Source organism: Acanthochromis polyacanthus, chromosome 13 (genome assembly GCF_021347895.1).
Source record: "Acanthochromis polyacanthus isolate Apoly-LR-REF ecotype Palm Island chromosome 13, KAUST_Apoly_ChrSc, whole genome shotgun sequence".
NCBI classification, from domain to species: domain Eukaryota; kingdom Metazoa; phylum Chordata; class Actinopteri; family Pomacentridae; genus Acanthochromis; species Acanthochromis polyacanthus.
In genome coordinates this window covers 30629019-30648573 of record NC_067125.1, presented here as the reverse complement: position 1 = coordinate 30648573, position 19555 = coordinate 30629019, and the positions used below count along the sequence as shown (strand labels likewise).

The window sequence follows — 19555 nt, the reverse complement described above, 5'->3', positions numbered from 1 at the left end:
TAGAGATGTAGTAACATTTAATTCTTTTGACATCTCTGTCCTCGTGTGCTCTCGAATTCTGAAACACTATGAAAATGTCGATGTGTGTGAAAGCCTGCTTTTGCGTAGGTCTCTGTTTTTAGTTGAGTGTGGGCGTTACCCGCACTTAAGAGGACAAGATGAACGTTAACAAGGGCAGCATCTCAGGAGGTTGTATTCTGCCCCTTTCTGATTTATACCCCGACCCTGACAACAAATTAATGCTGGTGGTTTTCTTTCAGATACACCCTTCCATTAATAACAAAGCTGGCCTGGTAACCGTGCAATACAGTAATGAGGCACTTTATGTTAACGCAGCTTTGTGCAGCATGTGAGTGCAAAGCTAATTCTACATAGCATGAAAGTCAATGAATGTTCGACTCAGTATTCTCTCTGTATGCCTGTCACAGTAAAGATAATTGCAGAGGGATGAATCAGAAAATGGCCTTTTTGTAAGCTTTCTATAAACAAACACCAAGGTGGAGCTTTTTGGATGACAGGCTCTGTAATTGCCAATTTGATTTGGCTGGTAGTATCATTTCATGCCAAACAGACAGGAAGATTTGGAAGAGGAAAAAGATATTTTGGCAAAAGAACAAGAGTGTAGTCATTTCCGCAGGCGCATTCACGTTTCCAAACGCTTGTATCAAAAGCTCACAAACGGCAGAAAGAAAAGTTTTTTTCGTCCACTTTGACCCTCAGTTTTAATTGGCTGAGGGAAAGGGAGACTGGGATCTCTGCCTGTCAATGTGTGAATGCTCTAATTAACTAGAACCTTGGAGCATTGTAATCTCTGGATTTTCGGGTATCATAATGTATTAACTTTAATTAAGCTTGTGAGCTATGCGAGCTAATTAGATGAATGTGCTTATTTGTAATCTGGATAATATGAATACATTTTACACAAGCTCAAATCAGTCAGTCTTGCTAATTACAGTGTGTGTGATAGCTCTAATTGGTGATTGTGTGTCTGCCTGTGGATCATACTCTATAGCTGCTGCTGCCGCTATCTGTGCACCCGGCTTAGGCTAATGTGATGAAATCCTCATGGAGAGATGATGTGCTCTGCTGAAGGCTGACAGTCCCAAGGAGAAGGGCTCACCATGTCAGAGGCTTGTTGAACCACGTACACGTTCAGGACCACTGCTCCTGTCTGTCAGCAACAAGACAGTGCAAACCCACTGTGTTCTCATTATCTACCTGTTTTTTTTCCCCTCGCTTTCTTCCTCTGTGGTGATAGTTGCAGCTGCTGCTGTTTATCCGGGTATAGTTTTCATGTCTCATATCACTCGTTTGATCTTTTTCTGCTGTTTTGTGGAGCATGAAAGTCTTACCACTGTCAGGGTCAGTGGTTTGGATGTTGCAAAGAAAAGGAAGAACTGTATCAATTTCACACTTTTGATTTAAACTAGACCATTTCCAGAGAGACGGACATCCAGTAAGATGTTTATGAGAACAGGGCCCTTTTTAATGAAATTCTAAATGTTCACTTTTGTACTTATGACTCACTTTTACTCCCAAGCTCAAAGTAAGCTATTTATCAAATGTCTTTTGACCTCAAAAAATTCAGTAATGCATAACTAGACTTTTCTTACTGCAAACTCCAGAAGGCTCTGGGAATGGATTTAGTTTATAATCACTTCCTTTCATCTTCATTATTCTTACTTATCGACATAGCATTAAAATTCTATTATTTAATTTCTATTAAATACCTCATATGACAACAACCAAATTCCATTCATAATCCAGCTTGGTTTTTCTTTTAATTCCATTTCATTCCATTTTTCCCTTTTGGTATGGGTTTATAAGATACACGTGTTAACTTTAATTAATTCAGTGTTACTTCCCAATGGAGACACAAGATTTGACATAAATGAAATTGTAATCAATAATTTTTTAAAAATTGAGGTTAAATGTAGGAATGTCTTATGTATGAGCCATGGGGCTGATGGAGGGTGAATGTATTGTCTATAATTGTGTCTTCCAGCTAAGCACAAGAGATTGATTATGCAACTACTCAAGAACTGCATCTCTTACGTTTTGCAAGAAGTCACTAATAAATGGGTCATTCAATTTCAGTTATTGTTTTTGCTTAATGTTGGCTCAGTAGAGCATTCTTAAATGTAATTCTTAAGGGTATGATAAATACAAGCCCAGAGTGGTGTTGCAAAACAGCTTTTTAATGTTATATTCAGTGTTGTATCATAGAATAATGAATGTTTTATTCTCTTTGCAGAATTAGCTGTCTTACATCATGCTCTGATGACACCAGGTTTACTGTAAAAATAAATGATTCAGTATAATTCACCACAGGCGCAATAAGCAGTATGTCAGATTACAAGTGAGAAAGAGAACATGTAGTGGGGAAAAATAAAAGGAAAAAGTGCCTGTGGCCCAATTTGAAACAAACGCCTGCAGTCATGTTGTCTTCAGTCTCTGTGTGGTTCTATATTCTGTTTATTCAGCTTGAGGCATTCTCTGACAGCTGTGCTGAAATGAGCTCGGCAAAGTTAGAAATAGGCTCGTGAAGTCAGAAACAACCTTACACAACCGCCAGTGTGACACATCTTACAACACACAGCACTGGGGAACTGCTGCCTGGCTGCAATCAAACATCACATTGAATAGATAAATAAGGAAAACAAGCTGTTACTATGATCTGTACACAGACTGTAAATGTAGCGGATGCCCAGACGTTAAACTCTGTCACGTCAGCCCCTCTGTGAGCCTCACGCATTTATAAGTTATTACACAGATCGGGTTGAAATTCATAAGGGCATATGGGAGGCAGAAGAAGATTTCCAGCCGCTGTCACTTACAGTGAATGAAACCTCTGGTACTCCTGTCCTCCAGAAAGTGCATCTGAAACACACTATTAACTTTCCCATTGCTGATGTCACTTTTTATTGCCCCATGGTTTCTGGTCTTTCCGAGTTGGCAGGCTGTGCTGCTCTGCTTTCCAAAGCCAGATAGATGCTCGTGTCAGAGCACAGAAATACAGCAATGATGGAGATATTATTCTGAGGATTTAATTTGCCAGAGTGGGTTGGTAAAGTGCACCCTTATGATGATTAATGCCAAAAAACCTGCTGTGTTGTGCTTTTGGAAACTCATCCTGTGACTAGCTTTTGTTTATAAAATCTTTGAGCTTTTATCACTGCAATTCTTTGTGTAATTAAATGGAAACACAACACAGATTTAAACACCCCTGATGAATTTGTATGTTGAAGATTTCGGCATTAAATGGATTGTAAAATGAAAATTATTAAGTGAATTATAAGTTGTGTTCATTGGCATGGAATTGAATAATGGAACACGGTTGGTAGCCTCCCTATGTCAAGCTCAGTTTTATCCGTACATTTTAAAACCTCTGTTCCATTAGTATGTTTCTGTGTCTTTAAAATGGCAGTGTGACAGATTTTGAAGCTAAGTGCATTTATTAGATAGAGTTCAATGACGTATCTATATGCAGAAAATAGTGAAGTGGTACCTAAGTGTGTGAGACTAAATTCATGGAAACACCTGCAGCTCGGCCTCCTCTGGCTGATAGTGTAGGTGAGATTGAGTAATGAGATCGACCAGTTTAGAGGACGAGCTTCATCAATTAAAACTACACTCACAGACACATTGGTTTCTGTCAGATAATCTGGTTAAGAGGTGATTCATTACGACTGTTATTAATGAGATATTATTAATGACGAGAGGTGTGCAATTGTACCGTAAGGGCGTAAACCAGCCACCAGGGGATTTGGCGTTGCTTTGCATATGACAGAGGGTAAGATGTGTGCTGCTTTTGTGCAGGGGACAAAAGCAAGTGGCATTTTAACACAAGGTTGCCGCATTGTAGGCGCATAATTAACATTGCATAATCTACCTGCTTACAAAGCAACTTTTGTAATTAGAGTTATGATTGCAGCAGGATAATGACAGCGATTCTACAGCAGATAATGACTGTTGTGCTCTTGGCAGTTGCTGCATTGTTTGTGTAGCAGTCTTCTGACATATGGGACACAAAAGGACACAATAGCCAGACTGACCGCCTTTGTTCCCAACCAAGCAGACCCAATCACTGCAGACAAATTGCGCTGTAGACTCTCCAAATGATGCCGACCCAGGGAAAATGGTTCAGACACATGAGAATGGCCCCATAATGTAAAAACCCCAGCTACGTGGAAGCCCACGGACAGTACACCTGAGCTCACATACACAACCTATAGCTCCCTAGTGCTCTCTGACTTCAATAAAACCATTTCTTACAGAAGAATTTCTTACTAGGTATCGGCTTGTTTCAGTTTCAAAGTCTTCTCATTTATAAGCTCAAGTCATTCAAAAGAAATATAGTTAGGTTTATATTTAATAAAGGCCTATTTTATTGACAATATAAAACAAATGTTTGTTATTGTTTACAGAGAAGAGCACTTTGCCCAGCTTTTAAAAATATGTCTATACAGTGCATCAGTGCTAAATAGAGTTGGATGTTTTTATGGTAATGCCAGTTGGAAAAAAAATCAAAGAATCATCCATCTGTCTCCTGGAAGAATAGAATTGTCCTTTTAAAGAGATGGTGACGCATTTATTCAAATAAATTAAGAGTTGTCAGAGATGGCATCCTGATAGGAGGCACTTAGGCCCGTGGCGTCCGTGGTTGTGCAGTCAGTGGGGACAGGTCCATAGTGCAGACTATGAACTAATCCATCACCGCTAGCAAAGGGGCTGGGGGCCAAGCGCTTGGCTTCTCCCTCCAGGAAATAATCAGCTTTTAATTTATCACAGATCACATTCATGAGAAGACGGATCACTGTGGGGAGGACTCATGTGACCAGGCCCATCTCCACAGTCACACTGGAGTGCTTTCAGCTCTTCTGATTCATTCTAATTTGGGTTGTTCTTATCTCCATCAGTTTGCCAATTTTGGAATTAAAGACCCTTTACTCCCATTAAATTAACACAATTTTCTTTCTAATCTGTACCAGCACATAAACTTCCATCTAAAAAAGAACAGAAACATCAGTGTCTGATGTAGTTTCCACCATTAAAAACAATTCTTGTGCTACATGACATATGGTAGCAATGAAAAGAAAGTGGGACAGTAAAGCACTGTCTTCCCCTGTGGAATGGATGGAGCATATGCTATTATGTAAGTCAACTACAGGGCGTCCTAATGGCTTCAGATTTGTTTCTCGTCCCTCAGTGTTGCCTCGGTCTGTACTGTGTTCCCCGCAGGAGTGTGGATGATTAGTAGCAGGACTTGGAGGAGCACAAGAGATGTGATTTACACAAAGGGGGAAGGACAGTTCAGCCACATGTCGTCCACCCTCCCCACAGATCACTTTACAGATCCCAGGCAGGTTAATCCTTTTATTGTAATGAAGTGAAGGCGCATAATGTCAATGTGAGATGCTTAATCCAGTGTTGGCATTTTTATGAGGAAGGAGTAGCCATGGTGACACAGAGAACCGAGAACTTGAGAGGCACAGGAACTATTCATCAAAACATGATGCTGACATAGCAGAACACAACAAACCACGCTTAATGAGATTTGCAGGTGTGTATGTGCACCAACACTAACTGTCCTTAATTCCTTTGATATCCCACACACATGTTAATGTGTTACGTTTGACCACTTCATTGCAGCATATTGCACCAGTTTTATAAATTCAGACTTGGCCTGGTTAGTAGTTATACAAGTATTAAAGCTGATTTTTATGTCTCACTGATTCAAAGCAGATTGCAGTGAACTGCAGTCAATGGTTATGTTATCCATATGCCCTTTAGTACGGTCTATGTGTTTTACAAGACTCTTATAGAGATCTGTGGAGGCATACATTAATGGTGAACTCTGTAGTCTAAACTTTTTTTCCCCTGGTACTGAACTTAAATTGTGCAATACTCTTGACTGTCTTGTGGGTAGGCGTGGGAGTATTAGCAGTGTAGGAAAAAAACAAAATGTATATATAGGAACTGAAGAAGGTTTTGCATCATATTCAGCAAAGCAGAGTAAAAACAGCTAACCAAGAGCATTACATCACTCTTTGTAATAGTCTTACATACATGACACTATTACAGATGTTTCCAACTATGTTGAGTTATGAGAAGATGTTATGAGAAGATGAGTGGAATAGCAGATAATGCACAGATGCAAGTTAAATATTAGGTTTGGACTTTTTCAAGTCATTCCAAATACACAAATGCCACTTAGATGCTCTATAAATGTACCTCACTGTTTATATTTAACACAGCTACAAAAAAACTGTTCGAAATAAAGGACAGTATCTACTGTCCTCGTTGCATGCAAATAAGACTTCCCAAGTACTTCAGTGAAGCACATATTCAGCAGTCTCAGTTAGCCATATCACGTAGGTATCTTTGTCCCGGTGGTGGTTATTTGTTGGTGGTGTGTTCTGAAAACAAGCTTGCCTATGACTACTGGGATGCATCTCTCTGCTGCAGCTCAGCAAGGAAACACTGTTGGAGGAAATACAAGTGAGAATATAAACTAAAAATACATTAACATTAAAAATACATTAACATTGGACAATTCTCAGTTGATTTGACTCACTCACGCTACTGATATTTCATATGTGCTAGTTTTGGCTGATATGAGGATGGTTGGATTAATCAAATGCCAACACATGACCAGCAAGAGGCTCAGACAAAAATGAGACGTCTTTGTTGGATCTGTTTTTCCACTCGTAAAATTGTATTCTACAGTCTTGAGTTTGTACTTGTTGTATTTGCTGTCATGTTCAAATTTCGGTTTCCCAATGCTTTTGCTTCCCAAGCTGATTTACTTTGGGGTTGTCTGTGGAAAAAATGTGCAGCGTGCTTCAGAAGCAGAGGATGAAAGCAAAATAGATTAAGCTGTGATGAGTAGAGGTCTCAGTCAGAGGTAATGTGAAGTTCATTCTTGCACTCAAAGGTCTCCAATTAGCTTCCCCTTAAGTTACCAGCAAATCCTCCATTTAACCATTTTCACCTGAGCCTTGGCCAGGTTCAAGGATAAAGCCTGCAAGTATTTTATTTCTTTAGTCCACCAGGAAACTTCTGTCATTTCCAAAACTAAAGAAGTGGTCTGATTTCTGTTGAGTTTAGGTGCTTGGGTCATGTGGACGTGTCACAATGAGGAACCACAGCTTTTGAATGACATTACCTTGGTTTAGTAGGCGTTCGAAAATCAATTTGTGGGCAGTGACTCTTCTGCTGATGGTTCCTGTCTTTTGTGGGAGTTGGTCACTGAGCCAGCAGCAATGCTTCTTGTCACTGCCTGATTAATTGGCCTAGATCCATTCAGCAGTCATTGAGTCAGATAAAGAGAGACAATAAGGGCCTTTCATTCCTTTCCAACTGAATTGGTAGCGAACGCAGAGGAAGCCACTGAAACAAGTCTTGTAAAACATGCTCATTTCCTTTGATGGAAGCGGGCTTAATAATGAGTACAAAGGAATAGTCATTGATTGGACTGTGATGCATCTTCACATACGTGTTTGCGGTTTCCAGGAGGTAGGGCTCAGATAAATCTTCCTTTATCTCTCATCTGTCTATTCATTAATCAAATGGGACACTGCGATGAGTTGAATTACGAGTGCAGCTCCTCACTTACTTTTGGGTTAAAGAGGCCATCTAGCTGCCATGTATCCCACATTCCTAAACCAAAGACCCCTGGTGCCCACTTGTCACAACCATCTCCTGACTGGTAATTGGGTGTTTATCAGATTGCCTGCAAGAGGACGATGCAGTGTTTATCTGCCACAATTATCAAGAAAAATGGGAGTTCCCCGTACGCTACTCCTCCAGGATTCTGGTGTAACTATGGGTTTAGATGGCCAGATGGAGTGAATGTGCTGGAACCTTGTAGTCTAACAACGAGGACTTCTTTATCAGACATTTAGCTAGGGACACGCTTGTCATCATCAAATGCAAATGGAGCAATTGTGCAAATTTAACACATAATTCTTTGGCTCTGCTGTGACACTGGAGGAATAAGGTGATGGTAACACACTGCGCCAGTGAGCTCCTCATGGTTGAGATCTGATAGAAAGCCTTTTTAGTGGCTCTTTTAATTCTGAAGCCAGGAAATGCACATAAAGGGGTGCAAGAGTGTCCATTGAGTATCCAAAGATAAGATTAGGGAAAAGAAGCTACAAGAGCAAATTGGTATGCCTTGCCTTCTTTCTCCCACAAACCTATTACAGAATTGAGAGTGAGAGGAGCAGGAAGAAAGGATGACTCAAAAAGATGGAGATTCCAGTAATAGGTGGCAAATGGTTGATCTATTTGGTGTTGCATGAATTAAAAAGGCATGAACGTTTGGTAGAATTAAGAGACATTTAACACATGATTGGAAGGAGAATATAGTACAATAGTAGGAAAAAAATGTGGTCTCGAGTGAAAAACCTTTCTAAGAATTGCAAAATGAGCATTTTTTTTCCTTTTCACTATTGCATACTTCCACCTTTTACTGTGGAGAAGCGATGTTTAATGCTCTTCATCATCTCAAAAGATGCAAGGCTTGTAGAGACTCAGTCACTCCTGTGGTGCCTTGGAATTTATGATAAAGCAAGTCCATCATATTTTAGTCGAAGCATATCCAATTCAACGAGTATGTCATGCCTGGGAAAAAGGGCTGCAAAGAGAAAATCATAGTGCGTAGCAGTGCAGGAAAGGAAGTCTGAAAGGGAGAGAGAGAGATACAGAGAAAGACCAGGAGGCACTGCAGCCGAGGCTACCTGGCTTGCTGGATGTAATCAAACAAGGGTGAACAGGTTGTTCCACAGATGGCTGATCCGGAGAATCCTCCAATTTATTTCCATGCTACAGACGGTCCCTGTCACTATGTGCAGGTGATGTCAGCACAGCGGCATTGTCTCGCACACACCGCTGAACTCTGACGCTTTTGTCTCCCTTGTCTGAAATCAGTTTGACACAGAGACATTTGTTGTGTTTGTGTGAACAAAAAGAGATACTGGGTCAGAGTTTCGTATTAGAGAAAGTTAGTCTTTTTGAGCTTTTAGAATAACAAATTGCAGATTCAAATACCATACGATTACAATGTGAAAGATCTCATCAGGGAATCTTGAATCATTTGGTTATGAAGGGTGCATTGTTTCCACTGGTGCCTTGAACATTGCCCTAGAAATGGGATGCTTGTATTGTGGTCATGCTGTTGAACAACTTATTTTCTCCTTTACTCTGGTGTTTTAAAAGAGGATTTGACGGTTTTATTTTTCTCTTTCCCCAGGTTGACGTCGAGTGATGCCAGGACAGTGATCGTCATAATGTGTGGCACATGGTCAGGGGCCACGCCCCTTTTCATCATGGTTCTGCTCAGACTGGCTCCAGGCCAAGAGGTTCCTTTAGTCCCAGGTAAGACATATGATGTTTCTCTGCACTAGCATGTCCTCTCATCATTGATAAAGATGTCATGGTTTGGTGCCATCATCATTGTTTCTCCGTGTCTGTCAGTCTATGTGTTTGTCTGACTATTGTATGCTTGACACCGTTGTTCTGGCTTCAATATTTACTTGTAGCTATAAATCCTAAAGTCATTAGACACAATGATTGCAACATTTATCTTGGCACACAACTGATATTTTGCTTTTAGACTGCATAAGCATTTCTCTAGATGAGATTTTATACAATAAGCGAAAAACTTTGCAACTGTGAAGCTCAGCCTAATTGCACAACCAGTCCAGATTTACTAGAAGATACCTGTCCTAGAGGCATGCCGAGATAAACTCCTGACTCTTCAGATAAGGAAATAATGAACTGAATGAATGGAATACAGTTTAGACATGTGTAAAAGGTTTAAAAAAAATCTGTGAGACCTCTGTGGCTTAACGAGCAAATAACAATCATGTAAGATTTGTCGATATGTATCAAACTGATTTCCAACCTCAGCCACCTCTGTCTTGTGTGTTGGGCTCCAGTTGATCTCACACAGATAAAAACATATAATATATAACTCAGATATGCTAAAGTTATGCAGTTTTTTTTCTTTTCTGAGCACTTTTTTCTGAGTTTTATTGTAAAGGTGGAGCATATATGTAAAAGGAAATTAAGAGTTTTTGTACTATACTAAAGATAGGTTTTGTGAGAGTAAATACAACACATTCAAATAATTTTAATTTCAGTTAAGTATATTACTCAGCAAATGAAGAGTATACACTACTTTTACAATACTTAAACTACCCATTTGTTAACAGTAACAACTGCAAGAACAACTTCTCAAAATCAATGTTGTCTTCTGTGTACAACAATAATGTTTGTAGTCCATGTGTTTGAAATAATGGTTAATTAGTCATATAATAATAACAATGTGAATGAAAAAACAAGTGGAAGCAAATTTTGTCAGTATTTATCAAACTGATTTACAACCTTAGCCACCTCATCCTCTGGTTTGAGCTTTTGTCTGGCTTTGGGTGATGCTCCATAAGTGATATCATACACATTGATGCTCTTTGTTTGACAGCTAAATGAAATGTATAACAGTGAGTAAATACTACCAGTTTACTTACTCATATAATAATAGTTGAATAGATTCAGTCGTCTGCTGTAGCGTCCTGAATAGGCGTGTTGGAAAAGTTCGAGGTATGTCATAGCAAAGCTTATGGATGTTAGAAAATGTCAAATATGGTATGTTGCACTAAATTGTTCCATTATGTTTACAGTGTAGTTGCTCATGTTGTGTTTAATTTACCTTCATGTTATATTAGTGAAGCTATGACACCGTGAGTGCAGTGGGTTGCTGAGCTGTCCCTGTCTTAGTACGGATAGGTATGTTCAGTGTAATTCTCTGTGTGAAGGGAAAAACTAAGCTGTCTTGCTGATTCCTATCAAGAAGGAATCACCACTTGCCACAATATTTTTAATTGTTACCATAGTTATTGCTCAATTCAATGCACCAGTCACTGAAAATTGTTAGTTGTGTTCATCCATACTAATCTGAGTTCATATTACTCACTTTTAGTCATTAGCTGTACAAAGTATTAGATATATTTTACCTAATTTCCTTTGGTGCATCATAACTTTTACCATTATGTGATATCTTCTTGAACAAACTGAGTGGAATTTGTTACATCAGTTTTAACCAGCTACTTTACTGGTATACTATAAAAGTTTGACTATATATTCACTCTGTTTCTTGATGATATTTATTAAAGGTGGCCAGCTCATCTTGTTTGTTACAATCTTTTGTGTCACTTATTCTTATTTAATGCTCTGTGTTTTTAGTGCTTCAGATGCTGGACTACATTGTTCTGAGGGTCACTCCCTGACCTCATATGACCTGGTGGTTAGGTTAGGGCCTGAATCTGAAAGGTTGTATCAAAGCACTCTGTGGTATCTGTCAAAAAGCTGAAATTCACAAGACAACCAAAGAATTCAAAATCATCCTATAATCTCCAGTCAAGAAATAGGGAATTATTTTGTAAGAAATAGAGGATGATGGAAGCAGTTTCTCACTTAGCTTTTGTCATTTTGTAGTGAACAGTCCAGTACATTTTGATCCTTGCCCAGATAGCAAACTATGGGTGAATCAATGTTGAATCTATGTTGAGACCTAACGTCGAAATTATACAGAAAGCGCAAGGTTGATAAAATGTTGAGTCAACGTTTGCTTTTCAACCATAAATCACACTTTACCCAGATAGCAAAAGATGTTAAATCAATGTTGAATTAGGGTTAAGATGGTTGAATTGTGGTTACGGTTGAAGACTGATGGTTGGATCAACGTTGATTCAACAACATTTTGTCAACATTGAAGTTTGTGTTTAAAAGATACCATTGAATCTACATTGTATTTTGGTTTAATTAAAATGTTTGACAGGTCAATGTTTAATTAATGTTGAATCTGTGTTTGCAAACATGTAATCTATGTAAGCAAACGTTGACTCAACATTTTATCAACCTTGCGATTTCTGTATAATTTCGACGTTAGGTCTCAATATAGATTCAACATTGATTCACCCATAGTTTGCTATCTGGGTGATAGTAGTTGTTCTACATCCAGTGCCATTTAAAAAATGAAATCAACATGTTTGAAATAGTTTGTCATTAAGTTCTTGTCCTTGCAGGTAATTGTGAAGCAGTTAATGTTCTGATAGCAAGTCATGTAATGTAGTGATCATCACATTTTAAATTGGTTACACAATAGATATTTTCCCCAAACAGCCCTAATTTAAATATCCTTATATGCCATGGTATTGAAATGTCCCTGTCTGATATGAGGGAAGCTCCCACACTATATATTTTGTCACTGCAACTGACAGTCATCTCAGTTATGCAGTGTTGATTTCTCCCTTGTTTCACTCAGTTGTCATCCGACTGGACGACAGGTCCATGCGCTCCTGCTTAGGAGAACATTTCACACTTGCTGGTTTCTGTTACCTACTTATTCTGGCTCCTCTGCTTCTTACTATTACCTTTCACTTCTCATTCATTTTCTTTAACTGCATTCATGCCACCACCACCTTTCTTTCTGTGTGTTTTTTTTTTTTTTGCAAACACTATCTTGGAAGCAATTTACTTGTCAGGCAGAGGGCGTTATGTGACTCCCTCCACTCAGTTTTAATAGCGTATGTGTGGGGGTTTGTTTTTATATACCGGTGGGGACATTATGCTGACTGTACATCAATCCATGGGGATGTCATGTTACTATGGGGACAAAATTGAGGTCCAGACTTTTTTGAGGGTTAAGTTGTGGTCTCATGATTCAAGTTCGGCATTCAATGGTCTGACTCACTAGATATACACACGTGGACAAAATTGTTGGTACCCCTCAGTTAAAGAAGGAAAAACCCACAATTCTCACTGAAATCACTTGAAACTCACAAAAGTAACAATAAATAAAAATTTATTGAAAATTAAATAATCAAAATCAGCCATCACTTTTGAATTGTTGATTAACATAATTATTTAAAAAAACAAATTAATGAAATAGGGCTGGACAAAAATAATGGTACCCATAACTTAATATTTTGTTGCACAACCTTTTGAGGCAATCACTGCAATTAAACGATTTCTGTATTTGTCAATGAGCGTCCTGCAGCTGTCAACAGGTATTTTGGCCCACTCCTCATGAGCAAACAGCTCCAGTTGTCTCAGGTTTGATGGGTGTCTTCTCCAAATGGCATGTTTCAGCTCCTTCCACATATGTTCAATGGGATTCAGATCTGGGCTCATAGAAGGCCACTTTAGAATAGTCCAACGCTTTTCTCTCAGCCATTCTTGGGTGTTTTTGGCTGTGTGTTTTGGATGGTTGTCCTGTTGGAAGACCCATGACCTGCGACTGAGACCAAGCTTTCTGACACTAGGCAGCACATTTCTCTCCAGAATGCCTTGATAGTCTTCAGATTTCATCGTACCTTGCACACTTTCAAGACACCCTGTGCCAGATGTAGCAAAGCAGCCCCAAAACATTACTGAGCCTCCTCCATGTTTCACCGTAGGGACAGTGTTCTTTTCTTCGTATGCTTGGTTTTTGAGTCTATGAACATAGAGTTGATGTGCTTTACCAAAAAGCTCCAGTTTGGTCTCATCTGTCCAAAGGACATTCTCCCAGAAGCTTTGTGGCTTGTCAACATGCATTTTTGCAAATTCCAGTCTGGCTTTTTTATGAGTTTTTTTCAGCAGTGGTGTCCTCCTTGGTCGTCTCCCATGAAGTCCACTTTGGCTCAAACAACGACGAATGGTGCGATCTGACACTGATGTACCTTGGCCTTGGAGTTCACCTTTAATTTCTTTGGAGGTTGCTCTGGGCTCTTTGGATACAATTCCAACGATCCGTCTCTTCAATTTGTCATCAATTTTCCTCTTGCGGCCACGTCCAGGGAGGTTGGCTACTGTCCCGTGGGTCTTGAACTTCTGAATAATATGAGCCACTGTTGTCACAGGAACTTCAAGCTGTTTAGAGATGGTCTTATAGCCTTTACCTTTAAGATGTTTGTCTATAATTTTTTTTTCGGATGTCCTGGGACAATTCTCTCCTTCGCTTTCTGTTGTCCATGTTCAGTGTGGTACACACCTTTTCATCAAACAGCAGGGTGACTACTTGTCTCCCTTTAAATAGGCAGACTGACTGATTATGAGTTTGGAAACACCTGTGATGTCAATTAAATGACACACCTGAGTTAATCATGTCACTCTGGTCAAATAGTTTTCAATCTTTTATAGAGGTACCATCATTTTTTTCCAGGCCTGTTTCATTAGTTTGTTTTTTTAAATAATTATGTTAATCAACAATTCAAAAGTAATGGCTGTTTTTGATTATTTAATTTTCAATACATTTTTATTTATTGCTACTTTTGTGAGTTTCAAGTGATTTCAGTGAGAATTGTGGGTTTTTCCTTCTTTAACTGAGGGGTACCAACAATTTTGTCCACGTGTGTAGGTTGTAGATACAACTCTGCTATTGGCGTCTCATTTCAGATGGCTTTTCTTCTCAACCAGCAACAACCTCCAAGCAGCAACCTATCATTCTGACTATTTCAAGTTTGACACAGGATTTTCCATACCCTTTACTTAGCCCCATCCAAGATGACTGTGATTGGTTTAAAGAAGTACAAACAAGACAAAAAAAAAATGTTCTTTTTCTTTTCTATAGTAGAATGATAATGTAGTGCAGTCAGACCTTTATTTTCTACGAAGTGGGCTGGCAATTCAGGCATTCAGTTGTGATGGTTCAGGTTTTTGCATTGGGCTCAGGAAGGTATTATATCAATGAATGTCCTGGCAAAGACAATCATATAAATGTGTGTGTGTGTGTTTGTTTGAGGATGTGTGTACATGAGTGAGGCACCACTCACTTGCAAAAAATGCATTTCATCACTACCTTGGAGCATGATCTCTGACTGGTAGTAGAAAGAGTTTTATTAGCTTGTAGTGATTCGGCACTTCCGTTAAACACCCTGATGGTATCGGTGTTATAACCAGGGGCTTTTCTTATCTGTATCACTCATAGCTGAAGAGATCCAACGTGATACCCACAAGATTTCAGGTGCCGAATGACGTATATGTAAGTGTATTCATGTTAGAAACAAAGATTTGGAAATAGACATTCTTTTATATGTAAGGCATTTGGTGCCTCAAGCAAGGTGTTCAGCGTCAGTGACAATTCACCCAAACCGGAGAGCACTGTGAGATCTAAGTCATGGATTGTAGTTTCTGCTCATGTGTCAGCATAGTAGGGAAAATGTCATGAATATCTTGATGCGGGAAAGCTGAATTCCATCAGGACTATGTGTCTTACTCCCCTTGTCTTTCAATGAGAGAAAAATGTCAAGGCATCACTTTGATTTTTATTCCTTTGCATTTTTCATGACTGACGGCTCTTTTAATTTCTCTGCCTCAAAGTAAATACTGACAGTTCCCAAAGCAATGACTCCCTGTTTCCTTTTTGGAAAGCCATTTCTTGTCCTTTGAGTTTGTTTAACCCCTCGGATTGATGGGTACTGTGCCTGTATTCTTTGCACACTGTCTCACTCTATAGGATACCAGACTGGGAAATATGCTTTTGCTGTGTAAGACTGCTGCTGATAATTTGCATCCAGTGCCTGTGTTCACTGCCAGTGAAGGTAGTAGTACTATTTGTATCACTGTGAATGGTTAATGCTGGTGATGTCAGGGGTGTGTAGGAGTCTGATTTTGCCTCATCTTAACTGTTTTGCAGGCAAAGCATGAGTAGATTGTTAGCAGTAGCTTCAGTCCTCTACTGTGTCCAAAGGACGGATTTAGCATTTTGTGTGCAGGTCACCCATGCTTTGGCTTTGCTCAGAGACTAATACACAATTTGTCTAGTTAGTGCACAAAATGAAAGAAAACAGACTTGAAACAAAAGAATGTTTTGAGCAGTGATGTGCGATCTGATGTGCTGATATTGTGGATAATAATAATTTATCACATGATCTGCTTTTCAGGGGAGTTGTACAGATGGCATCATTAAGGGTGTTATATCTAAATATTTTTGAATGCCCTGCAGTTTAAATGTCTCCTGTGTAGGCATGCCATAATCTTTACTGCACTGCAGTTTTCATGGACTGATGTTATGGAGAATACAGATTTACACAAAGTTGCTATTGTACATAACATTCTGTGTTTTGTGCAATCAGTCAATAATAATGTTCTTGTCTGTCCAGAGTATTGAAGGATTAGTAACCTCAGAGCTGGCCTTTATGAAATTGTTTTGGTGTGTAAGAAAACAACTGATGCAGTGAGACCATTGTTCGTATTAACTATGAGTTCAGTGTCACAAAAGTAGTTTTTCCAGCTATTTACTTATTTTTCATTGAACAACTTCCCAACTTTTACTGATTAAGATTATAGTTTTGGAGTTTGAATATGAAAATGTACCTTACAGTCAGAAGAACACTGTAAGGTACATTGTCTTATTCATTTGTCCAGATTCAACCCCAGCTGCTATGGTTTTATCTTGTATCTATTTCCATAGATTTAGTGAGCATCTTTGGTCTTAAAAGCTGCTGTTTATTTTACAAACAAATATTGTATTATTTCTTCACTTTTTACTATTATGCCGCATTCTTGCCAAGTATCATATGTACAATGTATTGGAGCACATCTGTGAGTCTCCCATCTGAAGGCAGAGTCCAGTGGTTCTCTGCTCACTGTAATTCACTTGGTTGTGTTGGGTGAAGTATCATTAATTTCCCGCAATGCTCTGCCAGCCTCAGTGCTACAGGTGCCTTATATTTTCCAAGTTGGAAGAAGACATTCTAGTGTGTTTTATGTGCAGTTTAACTTTAGATTTCGTGTAGTTTTTTTTCTCTGAATTGAGTCTATGCTTTTAATTAAAAAAAAGATTTTGTCTTTTATAGCATGTTGAGAAATAAACCGAAGGAAACATTCAGTAGTTATGGCTCTGTGTCTCATCATAGAATATCACATTTTCTTTATACTATTGGTGTGCCTGTCCTTTAAAATGATTCTTTCGATAACACAAGATATTGCATCTGTCATAGTCACAGTGCAACTTGGACAAATTCAATTACTCTTCCATTGTGCAAGCCACTTAAAACAAACTCTTTTCCACAAACCATCCAATATTACTTTAGTATATTTATTTGAATGTGTTATTTTAAAAAATAATATAAAGTGTCCTTTCTTTGGGACACACAAGGCATTTTACTGGATGAAGTACCTCACTACATACTGTGAGTCATATGTGTGAGGTGGCAGAGCCAGGCCCTGTTGTACTGTGGGTCCCACGTCTTCCCTTTACATTCAGTATTCAGCTTGCACACCACCCCGAGGGTGATTAAATATGTGGTTAATACAGCACCATGAGACTATTGAATTACACAGGAGCCATGCTGACCTTTTTAAATTACAGAACCAATTGTGCAAGACGGCAGAGGAAGTTTATAACAGGTACTGCCAAGATGGAGCCCGGAGGAGAATGGATCTGCTGCCGCTGTCCTGCTGACGCTCTCCTTATTAGTGTTCTGCACTATAAGCACCCTATTTGACACTCATACTTCCCTTTCAGTCCCTCACTCTGGGTCTTATTTGACTGCAGTTTTTTTGTCCCTTTGTCTTTAGATCTTATGTACAAACAGCCATTAGAGCTTTTGTGTAGATGTGCTGAAGCACACACACGATTCCCACACACACAAACTAATTTGACATTTCATTTCACCGTTGATGAGACACGTATCACTCTTGACACACAGTGTAGCCTCACTCCATAAATCTTGATCACTGGCCTTTTTCTCAGATGCATCCTAGTCAGCATATTGGCTTTGCTGATATCTGAAGGTCGTTTCTGATGTCTGATTTAATTTGAAGCTAAAGCCAGAAAAATGAAACCGTCTGCTTTAGCATCCGTTGCATGACTCTGTGGAGTCACAGCCATTTTTCAGGGATGACTGTACTCATCTTCAGTCCCCATCGAGAGAATTCAAAACCTGACTGGCAGCGATACAACAATCTTTGCTTGGCAAAGGGCAGGAAAAGCTTTTTACCAATGAAAAAGTCTAAATAAAATACCCAGACATTAAAACTCAGCCTGTTTCTCTCTTTGCCAACTTTCAAGAGAGATTCCTGATTGCTTTATACAGCACTTTACAAAATGCCCAGTAATTTTATTTAGGTGAAAAATCCTCATTTCAACACTGTGTTTTACTCTTCTTTCTCAAGGGAGACTGCGGTGTTATTGAAGAAGGGAAAGGATTGAAGGCTTGGCATTTTATATAATGAAATTCTTGCGACCAAATGTTTTTTTTTTTTTTTTTACTGAACGATACAATTTAGTGACACCATTCATTCCGTTAAGACATATTAAAAAGCTTTGTCAAAGAAACCAGCACTAAGCCTTTTCTCTGATCTCTGTCCACAGTGATTTCTCAAAGTAAACCAGTCTGTCTTGTCAGCTTAAATTATGGTTTTATGGTTATTGCACTTGTCTGTCAGTGCAATATTTTCGTTTTAACTTCTTTTCTCTACTCAGTTTTTTCATTGTTACACTTCATAAGAATGTTCATTGTTTAACCTGTTCCAACACCACAAAATGGGATGTAGACTGTGATACTAACAATTAATTTTCCTCTAATAAAGGAAAATGGCCCCTTCAGTTATGATCGTTTTATTGTGACAAGCTGTATGATGCAGTACAGTACAAAATATAAATCAAAGTTTGTATATTGAAGTGCAAACTTCAATGTTCTATGTAGGTGTGAACTAGCGACTCCAACATTAAAAACATTAAAAAAAGATGGCTTGATATTTAAATCAGTCGTGCAACTCCAAAACAAAGTCTTAAATAGTGAAGTCTGTCCATTAAATAAACGGCTGCATGACCGCGATGGATATTCCACAAGCACAGACCAGCTAAAATCCTTCTCCTCTTATTGTGTAATTGTTCTTTGCTTACTAGCTTTATTTTATTTTTTTAACAGCCGGACTCACAGCCGCTGTCATTGACTCATATGTAGTGAGTTTGTCAGACAATGCTGTAGATACAAAATCAGGATTTAAGCAGTGCACATCAGCAGCTTGGAAGTGACTGTTAGTTATCATGTAGTGTTAATGAGCATCTTCAGTCTCTGTTTCACACTTGTGCCATTGTCTGACAACAGAAACAGGGAAATATGCAAATGAGAACAGCTTCATTGAGAATAGGCTGTATTAAAGCACGGTATGTGTGAGCGAGAGGACGCAAATAGATGTAAAGTGCCTCAACACTGAATAGTGCATGTTTTCTTCTCAGGCTCTCTTGTACTGTGCTGCTGTGGTATGTCATTGAAACATTGCAGTGTGCAAACCACCATTTTGTTCTATGAGAATTTGAAGTACTCCCATAGAGGGGGATGAACAGTTAATTGATTGTTTATCAAAATCACTGGCTGAAACAATGCAATCATCCATCATCTAGCAATTTACGATAAGGTTTGTGCAATGTGTCTGACCCAGAATTTAAACTCTCGTTTGTTGTTAGTGGGGCCTGTCGCACCATCGCATGTTTTAAGCTGCACAGAAAATACTGAACTGAAGTTTCACTTCAAAAAAACTATTTTATGGCCAATCAAAT

The 19555-nt window shown here is 38.9% G+C and overlaps 1 protein-coding gene across 1 annotated transcript in view; it reads left to right on the top strand.

Annotated features, from left to right (window-relative positions):
• The window catches only part of robo1 (roundabout, axon guidance receptor, homolog 1 (Drosophila)), a 240165-nt gene that overhangs the window by 12970 nt on the left and 207640 nt on the right, over window positions 1-19555 (top strand). The window contains 1 exon segment of the mRNA XM_022192120.2: window positions 9257-9381. Coding sequence (XP_022047812.2) covers window positions 9294-9381 — 88 coding nt within the window. The 5' untranslated portion in view covers window positions 9257-9293.